The 17,296-nt window shown below is 44.3% G+C and overlaps 1 protein-coding gene across 2 annotated transcripts in view; it reads right to left on the bottom strand.

Moving 5' to 3' along the window:
- The window catches only part of flt1 (fms related receptor tyrosine kinase 1), a 46,402-nt gene that overhangs the window by 21,689 nt on the left and 7,417 nt on the right, over positions 1 to 17,296 (bottom strand). Inside the window, exons 5-11 of one of the 2 annotated variants that reach the window (XM_042066973.1) lie at positions 12,544 to 12,706; positions 12,206 to 12,342; positions 11,639 to 11,810; positions 11,226 to 11,343; positions 10,279 to 10,448; positions 9,757 to 9,904; positions 3,015 to 3,174 (exon numbers count right to left, since the gene is read on the bottom strand). In XM_042066973.1, coding sequence (XP_041922907.1) covers positions 3,015 to 3,174; positions 9,757 to 9,904; positions 10,279 to 10,448; positions 11,226 to 11,343; positions 11,639 to 11,810; positions 12,206 to 12,342; positions 12,544 to 12,706 — 1,068 coding nt within the window. Of the gene's footprint in view, positions 1 to 3,014; positions 3,175 to 9,756; positions 9,905 to 10,278; positions 10,449 to 11,225; positions 11,344 to 11,638; positions 11,811 to 12,205; positions 12,343 to 12,543; positions 12,713 to 17,296 lie in introns of both variants that reach the window. The other variant, XM_042066972.1, reaches the window with a different exon arrangement.

Below are 17,296 nucleotides of genomic sequence, written 5' to 3'. Positions count from 1 at the left end.
GCACCAGGAAGAGCTAATTGGAAGGGTGATGCGCAAAAAGCCTTTCCTGAGTGTTCATCACAAGAAGAGTCGCATGAGGTATGCAAAAGTACATCTGGACAAGCCAGAAGCATTTTGGAACAAAATACTGTGGTCAGATGAGACCAAGATTGAGTTATTTGGTCATAACACGAAGAGGTATGCATGGCGGAAAAAACACACTGCATTCTATGAAAAGAACTTGTTGCCCACTGTAAAGTTTGGTGGAGGATTCATCGTGTTATGGGGCTGTGTGGCTAGCACAGGTTGAAGTTTGGTTAAAGTTGAGGGCCACATGAATTCCTTACAGTATCAAGAGATTCTTGACAAGAATGTTCAAGAGTCAGTCACAAAGTTGAAGCTACGCCGGGGTTGGATTTTTCCAGAGGTGGAAAAAGTACTAAAATATTGTATTCAAGTAAAAGTACCAATACTTTCATGAAATATTACTCAAGTACAAGTTAAATTACCCATCTGAAAATGTACTCAAGTAAAAGTAAAAAGTAGTTCATTTAAAATGTACTTTAAGTAAAAGTTACTTTGTTACTTTTTTTTTGGAGGGGGGGTACGAAAAGTCCCCCAAAACAATCGCTTTTACCTAGCTCAAGTTGCTGCAGCCAGGCAGCTACAGCGCTACACTATGGGGGCATGTTCGTGAGCCCCCATGTTCACGGCCCCAGAGTGTAGCGCTGTAGCTGCCTGGCTGCTTTAGCTGTTTTTTGTACCACAGCAGCCTACTCTATGTCGGTGACCTCGGGAAACGGAGATCTATGTGAAAAATCACGCTCATCCTTGCTCGCTTTGCAGTGAACAGTAATCCAGCACAACTGAAAAGCTGCTCATATGCAGCTGAGGCAGGCAGGCCCATGTTGAGTTTCAGAGAGAAACTGAAACTGTTGGAAAGGAGTTCAGCAGATCCAAGGGCGTCGGACTGGGGGGGAAAGTGGGACTGATTATTAGGGCCCCAATGGAGGATGGGGCCCTTTAAAAGGAATATATTTTATTTTACCTGAATATTTTCATTTACAATTTTAATGTCAAAATGAATGTCAGACGAAATGTAAAGTCTGACTGACTGACTTCTCTATACAAATAATAGTGAAAAAGACTGTCTAAGCAGGGGTGTCAAACATACGTAAGGCCCGGGATCAGATCAGGCCCGCCAGCAGGTTTTATACGGCCCCCCAGATGTTTTAGGTAGGAAGGGAAAATTAGAAAAAAGATATTCACATCCAGTTGACTTCAACAATGTGTAATAAGCAATATCTCTATAATATGATAAATTGATTAAACCTAGCACTACAAACCATCCTCAGGAAGGAAGAAGCAGAAAAACTAACATGGAAGTAGGGCATTTCAAGAGAGAAAGAGCAGTAGGCTATATGACAGCAGTACATTATTTGTAATTTTGTGTGATCATCAAATAACACTCTGATACCCATGTACTGTAGAAAAATGATAATGACCATGACAATGACGCCCCGCCTCACAAGGTCTCATTCCAACAAATCCGGCCCACTAGGCCTACTTAATATGTGTTTGATACCCCTGGTCTAAAGTCACTCTCCCTTGCTAAAGCGCAAAATGGTTTAGTCCAAAAGTAACTTTTTTTTGTTTTACTCAGTAACAGATTGGATTTGCGAAGTACAATACTTCACTCAAAACGTAGGCTAATCAAGTAAAAATAAAATTACAGATTTTAAAAACTACTTAAAAAAAATACAAAATACACAAAAAAGCTACTCAATACAGTAACGTGAGTAAATGTAATTTGTTACTTTCCACCTCTGGATTTTTCAGCAGGACAATGATCCTAAGCACCGTTCAAAATCCACCAAGGAATTCATGCAGAAGCACAGGTACAATGTTCTGGAATGGCCATCCCAGTCCCCAGACCTTAACATCATTGAAAATGTATGGAGTTATTTGAAGAAGGCTGTCCACGCACGGAGGCCAAGAAACCTGACTGAACTAGAGGCGTTTTGTGTGGAGGAATGGGCCAAAATACCACCTGCCAGACTTAAGGGACTTGTCTTTGGCTACAGGAGGCGTCTACAGGCCGTTATTGCAGCAAAAGGAGGCAATACTAAATATTAATGGAATTATTTCTTAGGGGTGCCCTAATTTATGCACATGCCTATTTTTGTTTAAATGCACATAAACATGTTTCTGTTGGACCAATACAAGTTATTTCACTACTGAGATGTTTCTGTTACCATAAAGTATAACATATGTTAAAATGAAGTTGCTGCTTCAAAAGCTCAGGAAGTGACAAACTGATGCAGTGGTTTTCCTAAGGGGTGCCCAAACTTTTGCATACGACTGTAGTTGTGCAAATCTGGGCTGATATTTTGGTCCTTGAGTGTAAGGTTTCGCTAACTGTGGTATACTTTTGATTTTAGTGTTTAAGCAACTGTAAAAAAAACTGTTATTTGTAATTTCTTCATGCAAAATGCATTTACTGTATTGTAAACGATGGCAATTTCTCCTGGAGCTATACATTGAGCTGCCCTGAACACTGTTTTTTTTTTCTCTTTTTTTCATTTTTTGTGTAGTGTTTAATGCCTGCTCAGTAGTGTGTTCATTATGACTTCTTTGTGAATGATCGGAAGACAGTGTTTGGTTTTGAGCACAGGTACTGTGCTGTTTTGAGGCAATTGACAACCTCTGTAAAACTGAACAGTGAATGTAGTTTGAGATTTGGGGGTTGTGTTTACAGTTTTGAGAAAACACAAAAAATGTGTTTTAGCAATTGTGAAAAACTGTAAGAACATTTGAAGACCTTAAAGACTCTGACATCAATCCAGGTAGTTGGGAAGCAATTGCTAGTGACGGATCGAACACATCATAGCAGTACATGAAATGGCTGACTCTCAGAGCCCTAATAAGTCTATACACACACACACACATACACACTTGTACACTTTTTTTACAAGAGAGATGCTCTATTTGTGTGTGTATGTGTGATCATGGGTTTCAATATCCGAGGAACTCACCCTGTTCCTGCCCTGCACGGTCTCCTGCCTCTGAGTGACGGTGAGGAGGCGGTTGTCTGTGGTAGTTCCTGCCGTTAGTTCCGTCACGGGCCTCCACTCCCACGCTGGCGGCCATGACAGGGTGCGATGATGGCGGGGCTGAGAAAGCGGTGGGACGCACCTTAGGAGAGAGAGAGAGAGAGAGAGAGATCAGCTGTGTTGATTCGGCCACGTCACAGGGACTCCTGCAGGTGGGCCTGACAGCTGTGGGCCACAGAAGGAACCGGAAAAGAAAGCCCTAAACGACCAACGGCCATCACCGTGATTACATCCCATTAGCGTAATGACGTTCCCCCATCCAAAACACACACACACAATTGACAAAACAAATGAAGAATTTCCCCCCTCATTAAATTAAAGGAGCATGTGGTTGCAGCAGGCGAGATGACCTCATTTACTAGTAGGAACGGATTTCAAAGATCTATGATCTATGTGTGTGTGTGTGTGTGTGTGTGTGTGTGTGTGTGTGTGTGTGTGTGCATGCATGTGCATATGTGCTTATTTGCCTGTGTGTGTGTGAATGAGAGGAGGGACAGAGAGAGACAGAGAGAAGAGTGCCTGTGTGTGTATGTGAGTGTGTGTATGTGAGTGTGTCTGTATGTGAGTGTGTGTGTGTATGTGAGCGTGTGTATGAGAGTGTGTGTGTATGTGAGTGTGTATGCAAAGCGCTTCCCTAACGTTGGTGTCCTGGAAGTGCTGTTACTCACATCGTCCCAAGGGAATAAACTTCCTCCCATTCCTGAAATATCCTCGGCCACATTTCCACAATTCCCCATTTCCGCCTCATCATCGGAATGCTCTGGTCCTCTTGGGCCTCAGCCCGCGTAATTGATTTTATTCATGTGCATCCCAAGTCATGGGCCAACATTCCCATTCACAATTTCCCAAAGCAAATTCCCACTGCTGTTTTGTAACTTTTATACGTGCGTGTGCGTCTTTGTGTACGTGTGTTTGTGTGCATCTGTCAATGTGCTGAGGTGATTGTCTTGTATTGTGTGTGTGTGTGTGTGTATACAGTATGTGTTTAGCAGCATGGTGAGTATTTTGTAACATGTGTATGTGTGCGTGTTTGGCTGCATGGTGACAGCCTCATACCATGTGTGTATGTGTGTGTGTCTCTGTGCGTGTTTGGCTGCATGGTGAAAGTCTCATATCATGTGTATGTGTGTGTGTTTGTGTGTGCGTGTTTGGCTGCATGGTGAATGTCTTGCATTGTGTGTGTGTGTGCGTGTTTGGCTGCGTATAAATGTCTCATATCCTGTGTGTGTGTGTTTGGAAGCATGGTGAATGTCTTGTATTGTGTGTGTGTGTGTGTGTGTGCGTGCTCCTGTGGTCCTCCACCCTACCCCCCCCCCCCCCCCTGCCCTGTGTCTGATTGCTCTTCCTTTCAGCAGAGATAGTGAGCGGTGCCCGTGTGGGTGCCCGCCTAGTGCCCAGTCTATGTGGGCTGGATGAGCGTCTCCAGCCCTCTACCCCCACCCAGGTCTGTGTGTCCGCCCGCCTGCCTGCCCGGCCGTCTGACTGACACTGGCATCCCTCTGGTCTCGTGTTGATCAGCTGGACAAGCGTTCTCACGCCTCCCCGGAAACACGCGCGCATGCAGGGCCACACACACGGGCACTCACACCGCCACACACCCACTGATACACAATCACACACATGCATCCACACACAGTGATTGACATGCACACACATGCTGTTACACCCAAGCACACACGCAAACACACACACAGACACACCCACACAGAGACACACATTGAGACACAAAGTGAAAAACACTGTGATGCACACTCACACACAAAACACAGTCAGATATACAGTAAGCGAGTTACACACACATGCAGACAAAATGAATTCACACTTGAACCACTTTCATACAATCACACATACACACACACACACTATGTGCCTGCTCACAGTACTGACTTCTGATAAGAGGACATTAAATGGTCTAATTGGTTTAATTGAACAGGACGCTTCCATTTGTTTGTGTCTGACTGAACTTTTTTCATCTGGCAAATCCTTCACTGACTAAACCTGTGGTCCAATTAGGGGAATGGTGAAGAACCCGCTCAGAGGTTTATAATATGCAAGTATATAAACCTCCAGTTTACTTAAAAGAGACAATGATTGAAAGGAATTCATTTTAAGCAAATTTTAATGTAAAAGACATACATAAGGAATAACATAAAAAACAGAATATATTGTATTCAGCCTTACACATTACACACTTGGCAAATTATTGGCATAATCATATGTAAGTTAGTTGTATAAAATTATTAAATATTAGGTTCATATATTACTCGTAGAAAATCTTTATAAAAAGGAAAGAATCACATTGGGACAGACCCGTAAAGTGAGAAACCTCAGTTACACAAATACAGACACACGCACACACACACACACATTATGCAGTCTCTCACACGCTCATTACCATTTCTCTCCAATACACACATGGACAGTCTCACAAATAAACATACATAAATATATAAATGTTGTTTTCAGCACAACAAAATCAAAACATGGCATTGGTGATACACAGTGTCACTTTAAATGGGGATACAGTGGACATAAGGATGAGAGGCTGGTTAGCGATAAACATCGATGCTTAACCTCTGAGCGTGATGAATCCCTACATAGCAGGCATTTCATATCAGGCCCAGACTTCAACTGGACATATGAGTATCCCAAATAGTGAGCAATCCCTTTCTCCTTCTCCCTTTCTCCTTTCTCTCTCTCTCTCTTCTCTCACATGACAAGATGTGGGTATGAACTTCTAAAAGTCATGTAACAGACTGAACTCACAGCTTCTTTGTGGATGTCAGAACTAGAACAGATGGCTTTTGGTTTTTCTGTAGTGACAGGCATGGTTCATACATCCATTATAGTACCACTCTATGACACAGACAAGCGAAAGCAGCATTGGAGGGCGCTAAGCCATGGACGAGTAGCATTGCACTCCACTCCCTCTGGCTCGCATATGCTCTAGAAAGGCAATACTATTGAAAGGACATTGTGTGTGTGTGTGTGTGTGTGTGTGTGTGTGTGTGTGTGGATGTGGCTGTGTCTTTGTATGTGAGTGAGTGTATATTCATGTCGTAGGAGGGGGAGAGAACATGGCTCTGGAAATTCTAGGAGGCACCAATCAATAAATCAAGGAACAAATAAATCAATGAATCAATGAACAAGCGATCAATAAATTAAGTAGCAGATCCATGTGGAGGGGGGAGACACAGGAGACCTTCCTCATCTCTGCTTGAGCTGCTCCTCTTCGTCGTCATGCACCCTGTGGCCCAGGTCGCTGTACCTCCTGACAAAGTTCCCAGCATGCACTGCTGCAAGGTCATGTCAACAGGCATGTCTCTGGAGGTGCTGCCATGGAAACAGGTTTTTTCCCCTTTTCTTTTCTTTGGGAGTGGGGTGGTGGTGGCAGGTGGGGGTGCTTTGGTGATGGAGAGAGTCTTTTCATGTGATCTGGGAGAGGTAGGTGTGTTAGGTTTAACTGCAGGAGGATGGGGTGGAGTGTGTTGGGGGTAGCATCGGACAGCGTGGGGTTGGGGCAGCTAGGAAGGTGGTGCTGGAGATGGGGTGGGTTGGGGAGGGGGAGCAGAGGACACTTGATGGGGAGGGTGGGGTGGGTGGGTGAACGGGTGGTTAAGTGGCGAAGCAGGGATGGGGTGGAGTGAGGAGGGGGGGGGGGTTGAGTCTCAAGAATAGATCAAGCCCTTTGAGGAAGCGGACTATGCCACGTTTGAAGACAAGAGGGACAATCCCGCTGCTGGGAAGCTGTCTCGCGCCGGGGAGGAAGGCAAACAAGCAGAGGAAAAGCGCTCTGATTTTCGCACAGGAAGCCCGTCCGCGCCTCCTGCCTCGCCGAGATAAGAGCGCTGCCATTCCCATGGCCAGGCCGAGGTGGGGTCCAGGCCCAGGTCCGGTTCTGGTCCTGGTCCCTGTCAGCCCGGCTCGGCCGTGCCCGCCGCTCTTCCAGGGCCTCCTCCTCCTCCTCCTCCTCCTCCTGCAGCAGACCGTCAGGCCAGCGGCGCCGGGGTGCTAGAAAGAATAAGTAGGGGGAAGGAGTCCGCGATGAAGAAGCCAGCCAGCCAGTCAGCTAACATCACCCGCTAAATCACATTCACTTTACTTTTAACGTTTTGGACTCTCAGATGCTTTTAACCACAGTGGTCAACACTGTAGTAAGGAGATGTACATTTGTGCATGTGTTCCCTCGCTGTCTAACTTATGACCTTTGTATTGCTAAACTACAGAGACCACATAACTTTGATATCCCAACACTGTGTGTGTGCAGACAACCAATGGTTTTTACATAAAATTGAGTTGAAACCAATGCTTTACTCATTCATTTCCAATAAAGCGGGCCAACTCATGTGCTAAGTTACCCTCTGACTTGAAGATGTGATTCATGGGAGACAACCTTCAGAAAAAAAGGAAGCGACCCAAGAGTCTTGACAGGACTCTCTGTAAACTAGGAAATTGGGACATTTCAGTCCTGCGACGCTAATAGCAACAGCAGGAAGTGAAATGAATAGTGGAGCTACAGAGCTCTTACACCACCCCCCCACCTTTAAAAAAGAAAAAAAAAAAAAACGAGTAGCTACTATTCACTATATGAATGACCCGTTGTTGTTCCCATGGAGACAGAAGGAGGTGGAGAGAAGGAAGCACAATGGTATGGGAGCAGGCGGAAGGACTGTGTGTGTGGAGGGTCATAGGGCAAATGCTCACACTATGTCATTCAATACATATCTCTGCAGGTGGAACAACAGTGAGGTCATCCTTAACTGAACTCCTCAGCTGATATAAAAAACAGAGACAAGGGAGCGAGTCCTTAGCCAAAACAAGCTTCTGCACTTAGCATGTGTGTGATCAAATGATTGTCTGCCTGTATGTGTGTGTGTGTGTGTGTGTGTGTGTGTGTGTGTTTGTGTGTGTGTGAGTGTATGTGTGTTTGTGTATGTTTCTGTAGGAGGTCTCTTCCGTATTGTGACAGTGTTTTAGTTATCAAGGACAATTACAAAAACATTTGGCTTATATATGTCTGCCTGCTTGCTTGTGCGTGCATATGCGTGTGCGCACTCCAAGTGTCTCCTCTGAATCACTTAATGTCTTTCTTGAGAAATTTAGGCAATTGGTGTGTCAAATTCAACACTGATGAAAGTCAGGATGCATTGGAGTAATCACAATAATAAACACTGTCCTGAACCCCTGTTCTAGGCAGGACACTCATAAAGTCATTGTTTTTGATTTGGAAACCATCACATTTCGTGACTGATTGCCAGCACACAAATGGGACTCTATTGATTTTTTTTTTGATGGGTGGTGTTAACACTGAGTTCTGTGACTGTAGCAGGCACACAATCACACACACACACACACACACACACACACACACACGCACAAGCGGATTCCCACAAACACACATATGCGTACACAAAGAAACAAACACACACATGAAAGGGTTTGGCTAGCATCTGTGCTGGATGCAAAGAGGAAGCCATGTCTGAGCACACACTGAATTAGACAAAACACGTCTCATGCATAAACAAATACACACACACACACACACACACAATGCACAAGCTTCTATTCATATCAACAAGACATACACATATCAAGCCCACTTAGTGTGCAGTGCAAAAACATATGTGGGACATCCCAATGGTGGGAAGATGGTGAGGTGATTACATAATGGCTATGAGGATGTAGGTTGAAATAGAATTTGGTGTTGCTCATTGTGGTCCACTAACAAACTAACAATGAGATCAAAGATGTTCTGCATGACTTCATATCTATCTATGGGGCATGACCTGTTTTTCAGACAGCCAGATGTTGAATGTTTATACATGTATGAATAGGCCCATCACTAACATATTTGCTGTACCCGAAAAATCTTAATATGTACTTCACAGCATTGCTGGATATCACTTGTACCTCCACACCCTATACTGTGTATATAAATACTATAATTAGTATGGAAGGACAATTACAATGAGCATGTAAGTACTTTTGATATAGACCACTAAAGTGAAAATAACTAACTAGCCAGATTGTAGGCTAAAGGCTTGTCCACACTGCTAACAATGACTAAAAACTACAGTTTTATATATCGCTCTTTAAGAAGGACAGCACGTAAACAGCACAGTATAGCAAAAATGATACTATATTATACTATACTACACACTATATGACTACATATGTACAACATGAAAAATAAATTATATCTCAGAGCAATTTTGTGAATGGCAGAGCCCCCATTGTAATAGTTGTCTGTGTAGTTATGATCAGTATAAGTATATATACAGTACTCTTTTGATCCCATGAGGGAAATTTGGTCTCTGCATTTATCCCAATCCGTGAATTAGTGAAACACACACAGCACAGAGAGAACACACAGTGAGGTGAAGCACACACTAATCCCAGCGCAGTGAGCTGCCTGCAACAACAGCGGCGCTCGGGGAGCAGAGAGGGGTTAGGTGCCTTGCTCAAGGGCACTTTAGCCGTGGATGTGGGCATGGGAGAGCAGTGCTCAACCACTTCCCCCGCCCACATTTTTCCTACTGGATCAGGGATCGAACCGGCAACCCTTCGATTACAAGCACCAGCCTTAACCAGTAGGCCACGGCTGCCCCAATCAGCTGTGTGGACAGGCCTTAACGGTGGGTGGACTCTGTTTGGTGATGCTTACCGGCCTTTCGGAGGACAGGGGTGCCAGAGCCATTGGATTTGGGGGGGAGGTAGTCCGTGTGAGGTACAGCGGAGTGCGTGTCTAGTGCCCCGCTGGACGGTCCCTGGGTCGCGCACTGACACAGCCTTCTCCCCAATTTGAGGCTTCGCTGTGTGGGGAAAGAAAGACAGGGGTTCCCAGTGAGTGGTCATCAGTGGACACAGGGTCCTCACATTGAAATGGACACTGATATGAAAACTAAACTATTACTTCTGAGAGTTCAGAGAGAACAGTCAGAGAGAGAGAAAGAAGAGAGAAAGAAAGACAGAGAGAGAGAGAAAGACAGAGAGAGAGAGAGAGTGTGTGTGTGAGTGAGTGCTTTGTTACAGTAAAAGAAATTAATTTGTGAATTGTGTCACAATGACTGTGCCACAATGCTGAAATGTGGTAATTAGACTGAAAGTGCTATAGTAAGCAGTGCAATTACAGATATAGGCAGAGGAAGAGAGAGAGAGGGGGTGGGGGTCTGGGGATTAGCCTCACCATTCACCACCAGTGAAATTGTGAGGTTCTGGTAAAGCCCAAACTTCTGAATCCCGGCCAGAACCGTATACTGTCCGGCGTCGTCCTCCGTCACATCCCGAATAACTAGTGAGCTCCCGTCCCTGTGGTACCGAGAGCACTTCTCCGCTGCTGCTACCCCATCCTTCATCCTGAGACACACAATCACACACAACAGCACCGGTCAGTAGGGCAAGTCAAAGCCAGGCCAGTTGTGTTTCACTATGTAGCGCAATTAATACATGTTGGCAATTCAGAGGTCTTTACAAACGGCATTAACATTATATCTCTACATTTAGAAGGTGCCTTTATCCCAAATGGCTGAGAGTGCACCGCAGGTAGGCTACTGTACAATATATGCTTTAGAATGCATGTAGATAAGGGATAACAGTGCCAAGGAGCCCTGTTACATGGAATCAATAGACGTACTAATACAAATGACTTGACTTAAAGCTGCAGTCAGCAAGTCTGGCAGATTGAGGGGACTGAATTTTGAATGTTTACAATGCTCACGCCCCTCCCCCACTACCACAGAGCACCCTCCCATAGAGTTTGTGCGATTTGTAATGTGCGTGAGGGGGAGGGGGGATCTGTGCACAGAACAGATGTGCTGCTGCTTCTGCTGTGCTGTGATTGACAGTCAGATCTCACACAGCCCTGCACTGATTGGACCAGAAGAACCGGGAGCTGTGGATTTTTGCAAAACAAATAACAGGCTCTAGGTGGAGGCTCTAAGTTTTTTTTCTAAAACCGGTTGATTTATGTTGTTCTGTTGGAACATAGTGTCAGTTTCAGTGAACATGATCAAAACATTCTTGCCGACTTCAGCTTTAAACTATAGAGGCACAAAAAGTTTCATTTGATTTGAATTCACTGCAGAGCAGATTTGTCGGTCAGTCTTCACTGACTCTGGAGTAGAAAGTTCATACCAGATGATTTCTGGGGTTGGGAAGGCCCGGATTTTGGGGACCAAGCGGAAGGACTTCTGCCCTGCAAATGCTTCCACCTGCGAGCCGTTTCTGTGCTTCAGTCTGATGAAGGGCTGGTCTGGTGAGGGGGAAACATGCATACAATCAGGAAACACAATTAGACCTTTCGTAAATCAACTCAGGAGCAGTTACCTTAAAGAGCAGTGGAGTAGCCATTTAAACATGTACGGCAAAAGGATTGTATTGCTATTCAGATTTTGCTAATAAAAAGGTCATTAAAGCTACCTACTGTAGCAAAGATTATGGTCATTAAAACGGTCATTAAAGTTACCTACTGTAGCAAAGATTATGCCATATGACAAGAACCACAAATGGTGTTGGAGGTGAATCCCCCCAAAAATCTCTGTACTCACCGTATACTGTGACAGTGGTGTTAGCAGTGCGGTGTGATCGTTCGTTTCTCACGTGGCAAACGTAAACTCCCCGGTCATACTTGCGGAGTTCCGAGACGGTCAGAATGCTGTGAAAGACCACGTGTGTTCGCTTGCGTTCTATGCTACTCTTTGCTCTAACTTTACGAAGACCCTGTGGATGAAACACAGGAAATTGGTATAGAATAAATCATTGTTTCTTTGATTGACATATGCCAATGTGTAGTGTTGTGTTTATTACATAAATAAAGCTCAGTCAAAGCTAAATATTTTTACAGTGAACATTATGTATTGGGAAGCCGTTATACATCTTGGGAACCAAGCTTTTCCCTTCAAGTTGGCATTGCAATACAGATTCATTATCTCTAATTCTATCATGACAGGGTTTTGTATTCTGTGCAAGGCTACCTCATGTAGTGAAAGCTAAGACTGTGTCATACAGACATACAGTACAGAGGTCCACTGCTACAGTAAGACACACAGTTGCGATTCTGACATATGCAGGTGCCGTGCTCTAGTCTGGGGGCAACAACTCATGCATGGACTGACCTCGCCAGGATAACTCCATCTTATGTTGACCCTGGAGTTGGGAGGACCAGTGGCGGTGCAGTTCAGAACCAGCCGATCTCCCATCAGTGTTAGCACTGGTCCAGTGCTATTCAGATACACATCGGATATCTCAAACACTACAGGTCAAGGAGAAAGAGAGAGAGAGAGAGAGAGAGAGAGAGAGAGAGACCAGGGATGAGAAAGAGAAAGTAAGGGAACAAACATCAGGATTTGAGGAAACAAATAATTAATCATTAATTACAGTCAATTAGATAGGCAATATATATATTCCTGTTTTGCAAATGCCTCTGTTGGTTACAAACTTAATACATCCTTACCTGGTCTAAAGACATAGAAGTGCTGTTTGTGTTTCATTCCGTTGACTGTGGTTTCACAGTAGAACAGCCCAGTGTGCATAATGGAGGGACTCCGAAGTGTAAAGCCCTCCTTGCTGTTCCAAATAATGTCCTTTTGGTCTGGGTTTAATGTTTGGGGAGGGACCTGAAACTGGAACACACGACTACAATAAACTACCAAGACATGTGTTGTGAATGGAAGAAATACTAGTACAGGCATTGTCCAACATTCAAACAAACCATGTTAACATAAAATAAAAACTGCATTTGAAATATGGTTATATTCAGTACTTAGTAAACACACAAGACAATAATATATAAAAACAGACAAAAACTCAATTTGCAATACTGAGTCTGTACATTAAATATATAACAAACATTTGGTATATTGCCATATATTTGTTTGACACATTAATGCAATCAACAATAAAGTGCAATCAACAATAAAGTGCAATCTATTTTTTTTTTTTTTTTTGTTTTGTTTTGTTTTTTCGAGGGGAGCCAGATATTGTTCTCGGTGTTCTCTCCTCACACTCTACACACGCGGCACTAATAGCTCTGTTTACAGAAGCCTGAGGAGAGTGCTTGGATTTTGTTTTCTTCCCCATCATCTTGAGGAAATGTTTACTGGTGGGGCTGTGACACTGGAAGCGTACTGCCCTCTCTCAGGGGAGCAGGTGGACGCCTCTCTCCCACTGTGAACCGCTCCGCTCGGCACAGGACCTCGCCCCTTCACCCTCGCCCTCTCCCCCGTCCCCTTTCCAGTGGATGTGTTAGGTAAGACTGGCCTTGTCGCATTCCCACCCTTGGCTTAAAGAGCAACGCAGCACTCGGTGGACTAGCGGGTGACTCCAGGCTTGTTCTGGCCCAGTGATGGCAAGGAGGCAGTGCAGAGCTGACCTTGTGTCAGCTGTTATCCAGGACTGTGATTGCTCTCATTGGAGGCTCCCTAATGATTTAGTTGCCTTTCCTTCAATACATACACACACACAAACACACACACACACACACACACACACACACACACACACACACACACACACACACACACACACACACACAGTCTTACACACAACTCCAAACTTCGTCCGCCTGGAATCTGAGACTGAAGAGTTGAGGATGTGGAAACGTGACTCCAGTCCATCTCCTCACATCCTGTTACTACAGGATATAGACACTCTGGCTGGGCTCACAGGTCAGGCTTTGCACAGGAGAAGTAAATCCCCCCTCCACACACACACACACACACACACACACACACACACACACACTCTCTCTCCGTACCACTCCGTACCCCCCCGCCTCCCCACTCCAGTCACTTTCACAGCTTCTGCGAGAGCACGGCCCCCTGGGTATTGTTCCCGAGCGAGAGATCCGAGATTAAAGATCCTGAAGTTGAGTGCAAAATCCTTCCAGGAGGAAAAAAAACACTCCAGCTGTGTGTGTGTGTGTATATGTGTGTGAGTGTGTGTGAGTGTGTGTGTGTGTGTGTGTCAGTCCAGTCTTTGAGCAGGGTGGAGGAGTCCTTCTCATATTTTTAGAACGGTTACCTCTGTGACACGGACAGAGAGAGAAATTGGGAGCAGGACGTAAACAAAGCTGAACGTCGACGAGCAACAAACAGAAACAAAATGTATTGCCTGTTCTTAGCGGGTGACAGGAGGGGAGGGCTGTCATATCAATGGCACATCCCAGAACAACTCCCCATCCTGTGCACAGAGCCAAGGGGAGCGCAAGGACAGGAGACGAGGAGAGGAGAGGAGACGCTGCCCCGCTGTTCCGTTTCCTTTCCTTTCCTCATCACAGTTATCAGGAATCACTCGCTTGACACAGTCAGAAGTCCACTTCCAGGAATCCCAAACAGTTCTGATGTCAGTCATGATGCTCAGAATGCTTGAGTTAAATGGGACACCACCAGAAGAAGAATTGGGAAAAGAATAGCTAGAGGTGGTGACAGAGTAGACTTCTTTGAACTCATCCACTTCTCTCACTCGACGTAGTATAACAACAGTGACCTGAGACTACCCGTGGAGTGGATCCTGCCTTAATCTGGTCCACTGCTATCCATCAGGAACAGCCTGTTTGGGTCTAGGGATCCTGTGCCACAATACTACCTTTTTAGGGATGGAAAGCGTCATGCACCAGGCAAAGCACCAGGCAAAGCGCTGATATAGAAACTGTATGAAACGTCATGCAGAAACTGAATTAATCAAAATGAAATTGCTGATGTACAGTAATACCATGTGCTTGACTTTACGCACATATGGGTGTGACAGTACACAGATGACAAATTACATTTTCTGTGATTACACAATTTCTATGGCAATCACTAGTGACAGTCACTAGTAAATTACTCAACAGATTTACAGTATCCTTGATTGCTCTCTGCGACATGTCAAAAGATTAGCATGGTTTCCACCATTGTGGATAGTGAACACTGTGTGGAACCTGGGAAATGCATTTAGAGTCTGAGTGGCAGCTATGGGTAGTGGTGGGGAAGAGAGGGTTGTGGGGATGTGTGTGTGTGTGTGTGTGTGTGTGTGTGTGTGTGCGTGTGCGTGTGTGTGTGTGGGGGGGGGGTAATGGCTGTGTCCTGTCTCCGGGGTAGAAAATAGTGCCAACAGGGGGAGGAAGCCAGGGGGGCGCCACACACTCTGGACCATGATGTAAAAAAGGGTATCTATGTCACACTGGACCTCCTCTGTGTGCACTCACATACACAAACACACACACACACACACACTCATTCACTCACTGTGAGATATCCGGAGCATGGAAAAAACAGACGCACTGACCCACGCTCTAAAGAAGTGCTAACACTGTGACAAGAACAATGCATTCACTTGTGAATGGCAGTGGTGGTAGTAGTAGTAGTAGTAGTAGTAGTAGTAGCAGCAGTAATAGTAGAAGTGGTAGTAGTACTAAAAGTAGTAGCAAAGTCCTTTTAGGCCCTTTAAGTCCCTCCACTCGGCGGCCACATAGCAACGCTTTTTGGGCATTCATCGGGCATCCTATTCAGCAGAAATGCGTGTGCGCAAGGCTTCACGACACCAATCTTGCTCCAGCGGCGAGTTCACAACACATGATTGGGAAGATGTCTTCACAACACACCATATGATTGGCTCAATGTATTCACATCAAACCACATGATTGGCTCAATGTATTCACATGTCGACGTTTTGCCGAGAAAGGGGTGGGATATGTGTAGACAACGGCCATATTGGCGTTACAAATATTGGCGTTACAAACTAACCCCATGCATTTCTATGGAGGATTTTTTGAGTGCTGCGTCTCCTCATTAGAAAGTCTCTGGTAGTAGTAGAGCAGTAGTAGTAGAGCAGTAGTAGTAGAAGTGGTAGTAGTAATAGTGGCAATACTAGTAGGGCAGTTCCAGCGTTATGGATGTGACAGTTGGACTAATATTGGTAAACAAAATGTCTTAGAGCATAGGCATAGCATTAGTTATTAGTGAATTGCAGAACTTTTAATGTAACCTCTGTCCTCTGAATACTGACAAACCCTCAAATTTCATATAATCATTTACATCCTAAGAATACATGGCATTTTATCAGCGTTATGGACGTAACATGAAATAGACACACTTTTAAGAGAGGTTTTCTACAAACTGCCGAAACCATGATATATGTAGCATGAAGGAGACTTGAATGAACACAAAAAGTGTGTTTTTGAAACTATGTGTCATTTTTGTAATGCATTATGTAAGGAAAACTGGCGTTATGGATGTGACATTTTCACATTGTGGATGTGACATGTCTGAACCAGTCCTCCACAAACTACATAAAACACATACTTAAGTAGTACATTTTCACACACACACACACACACACACACACACACACACACACACACACACACACACACACACACACACACACACACACGCACACTCTTAAAAACAAATTCACTCACACATGCACACACTCATTTACATGCACATGAGTTGCAAAAGTAATGGAGACAAATTAACAAGCGTGAAAATTGTTTTGGAGACTGATATTTTGTACCACTATGCGGTACATCTAGTTTATTGCTGGCATTACTCATGTTATTCTGTGGGTATTAGCTACAGAGGATCTGACACTTCAAATGCTGGCACATTGTGTTGTAAACCTTTGTAAATAGTAGAGTGTTACATTTCAAATTAAACTGTGTTAAACAGACGCGAATGGTAGGCTGAACACATCTGCAACATAAGGAGGTTGCTACGTTAACTCCAGCTGCAAAGTCAGCCATACTCACCAGCTAACACGATAATCCAGTTAACAACAGTGTGACAATTACGGGAAGATAATCGCTTAGATTTTTGTTATTAGGGCACTCGAAAATAGGCAATGTCAATCACTGGAGGTATTTTAATATTATCTTTTGTTTTGCTAATGCTTAGGCCTTCCTGTGGCCTTCCATGCTTAGGCCTTCCTAATAATCTTTGAAATGTCACTTGAAAACACTAAGGTGTAATGTGTTGGCATGCAATGACATGCAACCAGAACAAACGTTTATCGGCTTTGAGGGTGAAATAAAGTCTACACTCCTGTAAATTCACATTATGTAACATCCATAACGTCACATCCATAACGCACCATTAAAGGTTTTAAAAGTAAGAAAGGGACACAATTTCTTTTTCAGACTTTACATTGATATAAATCAGCTTTGCACAGCCACTTTGGACATTGTCGCATCAACAGTGTATATGTCGCATAACCTTTTCCAAAAA

This window comes from Alosa sapidissima, chromosome 17 (genome assembly GCF_018492685.1).
Source record: "Alosa sapidissima isolate fAloSap1 chromosome 17, fAloSap1.pri, whole genome shotgun sequence".
In the NCBI taxonomy this organism is placed as follows: Eukaryota; Metazoa; Chordata; class Actinopteri; order Clupeiformes; family Clupeidae; genus Alosa; species Alosa sapidissima.
The sequence above is the reverse complement of the archived record's forward strand: the minus strand, read 5'-3'. Positions and strand labels throughout refer to the sequence as shown.